General features: G+C 47.0%; 1 protein-coding gene across 4 annotated transcripts in view; it reads right to left on the bottom strand.

Annotated features, from left to right (window-relative positions):
- The window catches only part of Spp2 (secreted phosphoprotein 2), a 25,103-nt gene extending 14,059 nt beyond the window's left edge, over window positions 1-11,044 (bottom strand). For 2 of the 4 annotated variants that reach the window (XM_029564154.1, XM_029564153.1), the window contains exons 1-4: window positions 10,876-11,044; window positions 10,666-10,790; window positions 6,524-6,646; window positions 5,663-5,770 (exon numbers count right to left, since the gene is read on the bottom strand). In XM_029564154.1, the coding sequence (XP_029420014.1) occupies window positions 5,663-5,770; window positions 6,524-6,646; window positions 10,666-10,790; window positions 10,876-10,969 (450 nt within the window). In that variant the 5' untranslated portion in view covers window positions 10,970-11,044. The remainder of the gene's footprint in view (window positions 1-5,662; window positions 5,771-6,523; window positions 6,647-10,665; window positions 10,791-10,875) is intronic. The other 2 variants (XM_008834518.3, XM_029564151.1) reach the window with 1 other exon arrangement.
- Between the last annotated feature and the right edge of the window lie 1,441 nt (window positions 11,045-12,485).

Genomic DNA, 12,485 nt, shown 5'->3' with positions numbered 1-12,485 from the left:
GAGGGGAGGGAGGGGAGGGAAGGGAGGGAGGGAGGAGGGAAGAGAGGGAGGGAGGAAACTTATAAAGCCCTCACACATTACTGGTAGAAAGTAAATAAAATGTCACAAAAGCCCCATGAGACCCTGTCTAGCAATTCTTAAATGTTAAGACGTGAGGCTGGAGAGATGGCTGGGTGGCTAAGAGCACTGGCTGCTCTTACAGAGGACTGGGTTTGATTCCCAGCACCCACGTGGTAGCTAACTGTCCTTAACTCCAGTTCCAGGGGCTCTGACGCCCTCTTCTGACCTCCAAGGGCATTGCAAGCCACAGGTGCACTTATATGCAGACCAAACACACATACACATACATTTTTTTTTAAGTTGAAGGGATGGAGAGATGACTCAGCAGTTAAAGCACCGGTTGCTCTTGCAGAGAACCCAGGTTTGATTTCCAACACCCACGGTGGCTAACAACCATCGGTAATTCCAGTTCCAGGGGCATCCAACACCTTCCTCTGACCTCCGAGGGCATGCAACTGGTGCACTTATACACATGTAGGCAATACGCTCATACACATAAAATAAAAATAATAAATAAAATTTTATTTTAAAAAGTTAAAGTGTTACTATACGATCCAGCAACTCTACTCCCAAAATAGAATTTAAAATGTATATCTCGCACCTGCCCTCTGTTCGGTCTCTGTCTTTCTGCTGCTTCTGCCCTCTGAACACTGGCCTTCTTCAGGGGCCTGTAGCAGAGCCCTGCCTTCTTTGCACAGCCCACTTCCTTTCTGGGTGGCTTCAGTGGCTGATGAGTGTGGAGTTCGTGTACCTGGTTCTCTTTCTGGGCCCTAAGGCCAAATATCCAGCTGTTCGTTGGATGACTCCTGGTGGATATCCTACAGATGTTGAATGCTCAGCATGTCTAAATCAGATCTTCCCTTCCTGCAGGCGTGTACTGCCTCAGTGAGCAGCACCATCACCCAGTTGTCCAGACCAGGAACCTCTCTCTGGCTCTGCCACTCTCTAGCAATCAGCCCCCACATTCGGTTGCTCCCACTGTCTCTTGCTTCTCTATCCATTCCATGTAGCGTTCCCATGTAGAAAAAGCTTAGTGAGGGGCTGGAGAGATGGCTCAGTGGTTAAGAGCACTGACTGCTTCTGCAAAGGATGCAAGTTAAGTTCCCAGCACCCACATGGCGGCTAATAACTGTCTGTAATTCCAGTTCCAGGGGATCTAGTGCCTTCTTCTGACCTCTAAGGGCATTTCATGACACAAGTGCACTTATACACATGTAGGCAATACGCTCATACACATAAAATAAAAATAATAAATAAAATTTTATTTTAAAAAGTTAAAGTGTTACTATACGATCCAGCAACTCTACTCCCAAAATAGAATTTAAAATGTATATCCACAGAAAATCGTGGCATGAATGTTCATAACACCCTTATTCATAATAGCCAAAATGTGTAAACACCCACATGTTGACAAGCTAATGCACAGATAAATCCAATGCAGCATGTTCACATGGTGGGAAATTATTTGACAACAAAAAGGAACAAAGTACCTTCATTACTTTTTACATGTTGGGTGCAAACATGTTCATAATTCCACAGCATGCATTAACCTGCAAAGCACGATGCTACGTGAAAGAAACTGGTGATGAAAGGACACACATTATATGGGGCCATTTATTCAAAGTGGCCGGGATGGAAAACACCACAGACACAGAAAGCAGATCCGTGGTTGCTAGGGGAGGGGGACTGGCAAGCTGCTCATCAGGAACTTCCTCTTGGGGCGATGAGCAATGAACGTGTTCTGAATTTGAATAGTGTTGGCAGTGTGACAACCATGCAAATCTACTAAAAATCACTCACTGGGCCATGGTGGCAAACACCTTTAATCAGAGGTCAGCAGATCTCTGTGAGATCAAAGGCAGCCTGATCTACATAGCATGTTCCAGGCCAGCTGGGGCTACAGAGGAACCCTGTCTCAAAACCAAAATAAAACCAAACCACTAAGCTGTACACATCGAAAAGGAGAATTGTATGGTATGGGAATTGTGGCTTAAAGGTATGACTTCAGAATGAAGGCTATCAAAACATCATGTTAGGGGTAAGGATGTTGTCTGGCATGCACAGGCCCTAGGTTTGACACCCAGTGCAGGAAGAATAACAACCAGGCCTGGGAATGTAGCTCAGTATGGATGAGTCATGCAGGAGACCTTACATTCCATCCCTGGCATCACAAAAAAAAAACAAAAAAAACAAAACAAAACAAAAACAGTTGTACATAATAGATTATTAAATTAAAAATAAATAGCAAAATGGTATCCGTAAAAGCCAGGCCAAGGAGCGATGGCAGATTTCCATTAACTCAAGCTAGAAACAAGTATTTCCTTTGCCTCCTCAGCACAGCGGGGAGTGAACCTGTAGCAGCTGTGGTTTTACCTCCTGAAGGAGGAAGATGGGGTTGGAGATGTAGCTCAGTTGGCAGAGTGCTTGCCTAGCATGCACAAAACCCTGGGTTTGATCCCCAGCACCAAATAAAACAGGGCATTGTGGGTAGCTCTGCCTGGCTTCGTCTGACTCCCCACTGACTCCGCATATAAACCACAAGGTCAGTACTAACAATGTTCTTGTGAAAGCTGTGCTTGGTCCTGGCTCTTCCTAAGTTGGCTCAGCCTCATATGCATGAGTGTGTTACTCTGAGGCTTGTCAGGACATTTAACAGAGTTCAGCAGAGGAGACCTTTGGTTCTTATCCTGAAGCTTCTTAAGCCACATTTCCAGGCAAGCTCAGAAATGCCCTGGGAACTGACCCCAGGAGTCAGCAGTGTGAATGACATCAGTCACCAAGGTTAAGCTCAACTAAATGTTTGTCTTCTCTGCACCAGGAAGACAGTCAGTCCCATTGTGACCACGAGTTCCCCAGTCATTGGTTTCACAATTCCTAATTCTAAGAGGCATTTATTTATGAACTAGCCAAGGTGTGGGTATGTTAATAACATACAAGACATTAACTTTTATGCGCAGTTCTTAAAGTGGAAATTTTATAAATTTTTAACATTAGTGTTCATTATAGAATTGTATCCTGGAAAATAGAATAAAACTAGAAGATGCAGAGAAAGTAGTTATATATAGTTCCATAATGGTGGGAAATTTAAATACATATCAAAAATATCATCCCATTACAGGTGAACAAATAATGTAACTGAGATGCTAATCCCTTGTTGAGAGTCGAGAGAGTTCCTCGTCATACTGTGTTCCCAACCATTTCTTCCCGAGCTCTCCTGTATTCTTTCAACAAGTGTTTACTGAGTGTCAAGCATCTGGTGTCAAGCATAGACCGAGGCTGACAAAAACGAACATCCCTAGCCTCAGGAGATGCAGTCTAGTAAGGAAAGCAAAGACATAAATAATATAATTTTAAGTCATAAATCGATATTAAGTTTATAGTATTACTGCAAACCGCTTTGTGATGATTAAGCTTGGTGATTAACCTGACAGAATTGAGAATACCCAGGATATACCCCTCCTGGTGTGTCTATGAAGAGGTTTCCTAGTGCTTTAACTGAGCAAAGAAACACCCATGCGCTGGGGGTTCCCAGACTGAAAGGCAAGGGAAGAGGGCAAAGCCACCTGAAGTTCAGCATTCACGGCTCTCTCTCTTGACTGAAGACACGTCCTGCCATGATGGACTGGCGCTCCGACGGCGAGCCCAAAACAAGCCTCTCCTTCATTCAGTTGCCTTTCTCGGATCGCAGCAATGAGCAAAGTCACTAATACGTACTTCCAGTGCAAGCAGGGACAAAAAGGGTCCTGCTAAACTCAGCGCCGATGAGGCACCAGACACCGGAGCTGCCGCTGCACGTCCTGTGACTCCTCATTTAAGCTCACAGGTCACTGAGAACAAGGCAAAAGACTAGCATCTCAGCCTTCATCTGGTGTCCATCACCTGCTTACACTGCAAACTGGCATGCTAGTCACTCAAGGAGCATTTGTCTCACCTCTCTCATCCCCCTTTAAGACTCAGAGACAAGTCATTGACCTAAACCTGAGGTCACCTCCGATTCCAGGAGGATCTGTACCTTAGAGGACACCCTTCTCCCCAGATGAGGACAGTTATCCTGAAGGCGAGGCTATACCCTGGAACAGAAGTAATTGCTGTGTAGAAACTAGACTGGCGCCCTCAGGTGATGATGGTGATTAAGAGATTATCAATTTATTTGACTACCTTGTAGGGTAGACTGCAGGAGAGAGTGATTGGTGAGTGATGGAAGGCTATGTCGACTGGAGTTGCTTAATTATGCATGCCTCTTAATTCTTCCCCAGTTCTTTCTCTATTTAAGCCTAAAGCTCAGGCCTATGCCTGTACTCCAAAGATGGACTTGGGGGTCACTGGACCCCTGTATCTACTGCTTTTTCCAATTTGGTCACATTGAATAAACCTGTCTCTGCCTTTTACTGTTTCTTTAATTGGCTTATTGGGATGGGTTGCTTGGCCTAACCTATTGGGACTAGAACCTGGACTTTTGCCTTAAAAGTCTAGTAATAGCTGGTCTTTATTACTGGCATTTAACAGATAAAGAAGCTGTAGGTCATGGAGGTTAAATGAACGTCAAGCATCCTGACCTAGACCGCAGATCTATAAATAGTTTTAAACACTGGTCCATCAAAAACATCCTGTGCACTCCACCGAGCTATAGGCTTGAGTGTAAAACTTTGAAGAGTTGGTAATTGTTATTTTTAAATCATGTCTAAAATCCTGGGGAGAAGGAGGAAGAGAGGGAAGGTAGAGGGAGAGATAGAAAGAAGAAGAGGTGGAGGAGAAGGAAGAGAGAAAGAAGAGGGAGAGACTGAGAGAGAGAGAGAGAGAGAGAGACAGAGAGGTGAAGTTCCAAGAAAAAAGGAAACAAAACTGTGCCTGTGCAAAAGGCTGACTGACCACAGAACTTCAGTGACTGTGGAGGTGGAATGTCGCAGGCCCAGAGCCAAACCATCTTGGGTATCTTGAGCCATCTTTATCCCCCTAAACAGTTATTTATTGCCCATATCTGTGTTTGGCCTAACATCCTTGTGATTATCAAGTAAAATCCTCTTTGACATCTATAAACAGACCCCCAGCATCCACCAACCCATAGGTGAAGAATGGCCAACGGTATCTAAGGCCTGCCACAGAGGTTCCCCTCTGCTAGAATCTGCCTGTGGCATGTTTCCTCCAGTGTATCAGAACAATGCCTTGGTTTTTAAACTTTCTTTGTTCTGTGATTTAGTGTTTTTATAAACACTAAATAAAATCAAGTTATCACACTGAAACACGGTATTTGGGGTAAAGTGAATCTGAGCCGTGCTCGCTCATATTCGGTGCCAAAGAATAAACGACTCCCTCTGAGGTAAAGGTTGTGTTGCTGTGTTTCTGTGTCAATGAGAGAGCGAGGGAGACAGAGGGTGGAAGGGACGGAGGGGGGAGGGACGGAGGGAGGGAGGGAGAGAGGGAGAGAGAGAAGAAGAGGGAGAATCGGGAGTTATAGCTAATGAGCCTGTAGTTGTTCAAGGGAAAATCCAGCTGTGTGAACAGAATTCTACCTACTGGTGGCTGAGTGATGATCCAGTTGCACTATCAAATGGCTCCACTGTCATGGACCCCCTCATCCCCCACTAAAAAACCCCCGTCGTACCTCTTCACTGCTGTTAGACTCAGATGTGGAGGCCCAGCGGCAGTGAGCCCACACGTCCTGCACCTGCTCAGCAGACATCTGCACGGTGCTCCTGCAGGCAGCTGTTGGCTAGCAAAGACAGTCATGAGTTCCAGCAGCAGCCTCTAGACAATAAATCGGGCAATCCTGTAGGGTTTGCAAAATGAGGTAGAAAGGAGAAATTCGGAGGTAGCCTCCATTTTCCAGAGTGACGACTTCTGGAGAGCTAAGCATCAGGAAATGAAATACTTACATCTCTCCACACCTTTAATACAGGTCTCCAAGAAAAGCCTGCTTTCCCTCATATGCACTGAGAGCTTCTGGGAAATCCCTGGAACAGCAATACCGAATGATGGAGATGGCACAGGGCCCTGCTCTCAGATCTGGCTAGAAGTGTGTGCATGTGACGGTCCTTTGTAAAACAGTCACAGTGAAAATTTTCATGAGAAAAATTTTCCATAGTGAGACCTCAGGAAGTCATGCATCTGGCTGCAGTTGTAGGACTGATGGTGTCACTCTGATCAGAGAGGGTTCCATCCCACAGGGGCTGAGTAATCTGGTCACGAGGATTTCCCAATAGAAATCCATCTCCATTTTAAAGAGTAGGAAGCTGAGGTAGTAAGGTTAAAGAATTTACTGAGATCACCAAACACTACAGATTTCATAGCTTAAGAGCTCACACCCTGAACCATCAAGGACACAGCCCATGTCAGGGAACACTATGATGAGACTGTGTGGCTGAATGCCACATGGACAACAGTCGATCTCCTTCGGTGACTCCTGGTTCCCTTCAGTCATGGAAGTAATGAGGTTCTCCCTTACATTACTTTTGGGGTCACTTACCACATAGTAGCCCCTTTGGAATACACAGGTGGACGGGTCTTCTCCAGAATCTCTCAAGCATGTAGTTTCTCGAACACTGAACTCTAAGTTCATGATCAAGGTGTCCTCATCCAGGGCATTGACCTTCACAAAAGCAAAGCATCAGTTTACTGTAGACTCCTTTCTCAAGTTTATGGAGCAGTATGGCTCTCTGACCAATGAGAAGGCACTACCCACCTATCCACTTTGGAAGCTGTACTCATACTTAACCCCAGAGAGAAAAGACATGCATCCATCACTGACAAAAATGAAACCAGAGATGCTGAGCGTGGTGGCACATACCATAATCTCATCACGCAGAACAAGGCAGAAGGACCCCAAATTTGAGGCCAACCTGAGTTACAGAGAGACCCTATCTCCTCCCCCAAAAATAGAGCAATTGGACGGAAAGGGGGACAAGGACAGCTGGAGGAGACAGAATGGATGTGTATATCAATGCCAAGTCCAGCAATGCGTGTGAAGATTTACACTGCCTTTTTCTCAGTGCTCATGGATTCCACCCTGGTGAATTTTCGGAGTCACCAGACGTTATTTGTAACTCCCATGTTAGATGCTGCACTTTAGTTCACAGACATGTACGAGGTGACAAAAGGTTTGAGTCATCCTGTGTGCACGTTGCTGAGAGGAGCTAGGAGATGCTCTGCCTTGTGTTCTTACACCATAAATGGGGTGCTGTCTGCTCTGTTGGGAACCACCTAGTTGGCATTTTGTGGCTTCTGTGGGTCATCTCAGCCCCAGTCAGTGCAAAGAAGCCATCGGGTATCAAGAGGGAACAACTATAACACATGCTTTATGCAGAAAACGTGCATTCACTAAGCTCCATTTAGGTGGGACTCCCAGGTCCCGTGGCAGTGAGTTCTATGTTAACGCATCTATAATGTATATTGTATTAAGTTCCCTTAAGCAGAAACTCACAAAAACAAGGTTATGTATTGATGGGTCCATGAAAGCATTGTGGCCCGAAGCTCTCAGGAACCTGATTCTGAACTTCCCCGGGAGTGGTGATCTATTGTTTGCAGAGTCAGTGTTCAACGCAAATTTATAGAATACAAGATGAATCGATTATGTGGGCTTGAGTCACCTTCTTAAACAAAGAAGGCTTTACACTTGCTTATTAATTCATGGACTGAATAAACGAGTCCAGGCTATCTCTGCTGCACTGTACTGTCCAAGTGGCTCTGTTTGAGCACCTCTGACCTACGACTAAATTAACATTGTTCAACCTCTGTCTACCACGGGTGGGATCCTGGGGAGTCTTCCAAACTTTCCGACAAACCTGGGAGGTATGAGGTCAGAGGTGTGGTGACATGCTGAGCCCTATGTGCTGAGCACGAGCACCTGAGGCAGAGCAAGGTGCCAGGTAGCTGTGATTCCGGAATGGGTGGTACCCAGCAAATGCACAAGACCACTCCAGTAGTCGCAGCACTCCGAAGACAGAACGCGCATAAAGGGGGTTAAGGGAGGAGGGAGCTACATTATCAAAAGACCCAGAAGGCCTCCCCAGAGGAGGGAAACTTTATGCTGAGACTTGAAGGATAGGAAGGTGCTCATTGTGTGAAGATAAAACAGAGCCAACGTCCTGGGATGAAGCCAAGTCTGGCCTTCGCTTACCAGAGCAGTTTGACCCATGTTATCAGAGCAATTTGAAGAAAGGAAAACCATTTACCTCAGTGTTGGAGATGGGGAATGTCAGACAACTTGGGGTCTTTACAGAAGAGTCAACCAAGGCTCTTTTGGACCCATCTTAATTTCTGTAACCCAAAATCACCTGGCTATCCCGTTGGTGTTCCCTCCTAAGCACTCCTGTGATTCTCCCTGAGCAGGATGAGGGGCTTCCACACCCTTGGATTCTGCTTCTCTTTGAATTACAAATTCTGTCTTTATATTATGTTCCTCTTCTCTCATTTCACTACAAGCGGCTTGGAGAAGCCTTGAAGCACTTTGCTGATGCTCTGTTTCTTGTCAAATACCCTGGTTTACTTACAGAGGTTGTGAAGAAACAGAGCAAAAGCCATCTTATAACTTGGCAGTCCTGAGGAAGTCTTTGACACCTATGGGGAACAGTCATGACAATGACGTCAAGACCAGCTCTGCTCTGGAACATAAGGACAGGTCATGGAGAGCTCAGCTAGGCCAGTGCATGCTCAGGAGGTGCTGGGGGCAACAGGAACAGGCAGGCAGGCAGGAGAGTAGCACAGCGAGGAAGGAAAGTGTGTCTTTTGTGTCTGTAACAACCACACCTGTCATCTGTAAGTGGCCTATCTTTGGGTGCACGGACTGTGGGGTCAGGCCTCGGTGACTAGACCCAGATGGCCACATGCCAGAACATATCCAGTTGGCCATGTCTCAGAGGCCTGTCCAAAGTATCCCCAGTTAGCGCTCTCAAAATCTGTTTTCATGCTCTTACTTAATGAATTACTTGGTAGTGAACAACGTAAGTGAACTTAAACTGTTCGCCTGCAAGCTTAGCATGAGGACATGGGTTCTACAACATTCTAAGAAGATTTCAGACAGTGTCAGTGGGATTCGGCAGGGAAGCCAGTAGCAGCAGAGTGTGAGGAAGAGGATCTTTTATCTGACCACGCCCACTCTCAGTGCCTCCCCTCTCTGACCACACACCCACCCCAGTGCCTCCCCTCTCTGACCACACACTCACCCCAGTGCCTTCCATTCTGACCACACACCCACCCAAGGCCTTCCATTCTGACCACACACCCGCCTCAGAGCCTCCCCTCTCTGACCACACCCACCCAATGCCTCCCCTCTCTGACCACACACCCACCTCAGAGCCTTCCATTCTGACCACTCCCCAGAGCCTCCCCTTCTGACCACACCCCCCCCCCAGAGCCTCCCTTCTCTGACCACACACCCACCCCAGTGCCTTCCATTCTGACCACACACCCACCCCAGTGCCTCCCCTCTCTGACCACACACCCACCCCAGTGCCTTCCATTCTGACCACACACCCACCCCAGTGCCTTCCATTCTGACCACACACCCACCCCAGAGCCTTCCCACTACAACGTTCAGTGCTGACCTTGACAGCTGAGTCCTAGGGTGGGTACCTCATTACACCTCAGCACAGTCTTCAGGACCTATTACCCAGCTATGAAAGGCAGCTAGGACAGTTCAATGAATTTGCTCAGACTTCAGAAAAGAGAAACAGAATCAGTATCTGCAGAAGAGAGTTGAGGGGTACATGACCTACTTGGAGACAGGAACTGGGAACTTAGTGTGTACTCAACTGAGGAGCAGTGGAAAGAGGAGAGAGAGGGAGAGAGAGAGAGAGAGAGAGAGAGAGAGAGAGAGAGAGAGAGAGAGAGGAGGCAGAGAGAGAGAGAGAGAGAGAGAGAGAGAGAGAGAGAGAGAGAGAGCAGGTCCAGAGAGAGAGGGGAGAAGGAGTAGGCAGTAGAGACTGGTGGCCCTGTAGCTCTGCCAGGGCGTCATGGCTGCCAGGCCACCTGGCCCCATACTTGTCTTACCGAGCCTGGCTGCTCTGCTCCCCACACCCCTCACTTGGACCTCAATTCCCTGGAGGGTGTTTCTGTCCCTAGCTTTCTGTGAGCCCCTCTAAGGCCCTAAGAAGACAATGAAATTCCTAGGAGGGAACACGTTGCCTGTGTCTCTCGCCTCCAAAGGGCACGCTCCGTTCTTCCCTTCCTATAGTCACTGCATGTCCAAGACAGTGTCCCTTGGTCCCCAGGTGACCTGGAAACAGAATGTTAGCAAGGTGATGAAGGCAGGGGGTTTCTTTGGCTCAGAAGCCAGCATTCTCTTCCTACAAACGTCGGGAGTCCGAAGCGAACGGGAAGAGGCTTCATTTCGGCCAGAAGGACTCGGGGCTCTTCGTCCAGAACCAGGACACGAGAGACAGAAGCCAAGATCAGAGGGACAACACAGAAGAGTCAGCTGTCCCAAGAAGCTTCAAGAGCCTCGGGCCAAAAACAGTAATTAAATCTCTTCTTGCGCCAAAGAGCCAGCATGAAAGAGGAGGACAGGCTGTGATCTTTGTAAGCAGGAAAAGAAAACAGTCTATCAAACAGACCGAAGAGAAGACAGAGGTGATAGTGAAGAAGGCCGGAGACACGTCCCCAAACACTCACTCTCTTCAAGGAGCTCTGGAATGCCCGAAACAGGTAAGGGCTCAGCGACTGAGAGTTCACCTTCGCCACCGAGGCGCTGAGGGCTTCCTGCAGGGAGGAAGGACTGTAGTCGTACACCGGGAAACCTGAACACCAAGCACAGAGGCCACAGTGAGAGGGGCCGGAACAACAAGAGAGATAGCTGGCTGCGGTCCATGCCGTGTCCCTTACCTGAACAGCAAGGGTACTGTGTTCCCAGCACCAGTACGAACAGTATCTGCAGCACCGTCTGCTCCATGGTGAGATCCAGAGCCAGGGAGATCATCTCTCTAATGACAACTCTTTTGGGGAGCCACCGTCCCTGTTGACTGTGACCTGAGTGCCCTCGCTGACTAGAGCAATCTGGAACTTAAACAGAGCCAGTTGATCTGGGGTCAATATTTACTGCTGACTTTTCCTATGGAAAAGTTCCAGGCTGAGGCCACTTTTGAAGTTTAGGTTTCTCAGGGGGACTTTAGCCAGGAGCAGGAGACATCAAGAGATTTAGGTCTTCACATGTTTATTTTGTCTCTTTGAATTTTGTTCTTTGATGGGGGAGGGGACATAGTTGTAGATTCAACAAAACGGTGAATTTGAAGTGGTTGTGTGTCTTTATTTCCTTTCCTGGGCCCTCAAAATCCTGTACCTTCCATCTCTCCATGGAGCTCTCTGCTTCCTCCCTTCCCAGGGCCTGCCACGTGCCTGTCTGATCAGCACTGTGTCCCCTCCAGTACGCTACAGGCACCATGATTCAGGGACTATGATGACCATGTTTGTTACACTGAGCATAATAAAGTGTGTGTTGGATGAGTGACTACATGACCACACCAGGTCTCTCTGAACCGTATTCAAAGACTTTCTATTTGAAGCTGGCACTAATTTCTGGTGCCTAACAGGTACATGCGGCACAGTGATATGAGGCGACGACCACTGAAAGTTGTAAGTCCACTACTTTTAACCTGGTGTGAACTCAATTCCATTAGAGTCTTTCTGACTGAACTAATGTCCCCATCTGGCTCCCAGCGCTCCGGTCTCATTAAATGAGCAGTCATAATAAAAAGCAATTGCAGAAGAGGAGGAGATGAAGGAGACCCCAACAGCATCACGATGCCGACACACGGCTATTGATTTTGTTGGAGGGTGGATTGCTGGATTTCTCAGATCTCTTGGCTATAATTAAGTGTTAGCAGCAGCCTGCAGTCTCTGATGAGGGCTAAATGTAATGATTTTAAATCGCTCTGCAGAATTTTCTCATGTCTAATAAACCCAGAAGATTAAACATAAGCCACTCACTGAAACCCAGGCTACGGTGGTTTCTTCTTATTCCTTCTCCAATCTATAGAAATATGTGTCATCTTAATCCCAGCCAGTCCAATGGCAATTACTTAGTAAAGATATTAAAAATTAGGTGGCTGTAAGTGAAGTATTGTGCAGCTTTTTGAACATAGTCCCTGGAAAATTATATAAAATTCATCACAGGCCAGGCGTGGTGGCACATGCCTTTAATCCCAGCACTTGGGAGGCAGAGGCAGGTGGATCTCTGTGAGTTCAAGACCAGCCTGGTCTACATAGTGAGTTCCAGGACAGCTGGGGCTACAAGGAGACCCTGTCTCAAAAAAGACAATAAAAGACATAAAATAAAATAAAATATAAAATAATAAAAAATAATAAAATAAAATAAAATTTATCACAGAATGCTTAACAAGAGCAGCTGGGAACATGTGGACGAGGACGGGATGGGTGGGCAGCTGGGTCATCAACAGGTAAGACACAGTGCTGCCCACACCCGCCGCCATCTCTCC

Source organism: Nannospalax galili, unplaced genomic scaffold (genome assembly GCF_000622305.1).
Source record: "Nannospalax galili isolate Female #2095 unplaced genomic scaffold, S.galili_v1.0 scaffold771, whole genome shotgun sequence".
NCBI lineage: Eukaryota > Metazoa > Chordata > Mammalia > Rodentia > Spalacidae > Nannospalax > Nannospalax galili.
Note: the sequence above shows the minus strand (reverse complement) of the source record. Positions and strands in the feature narration are given on the sequence as shown.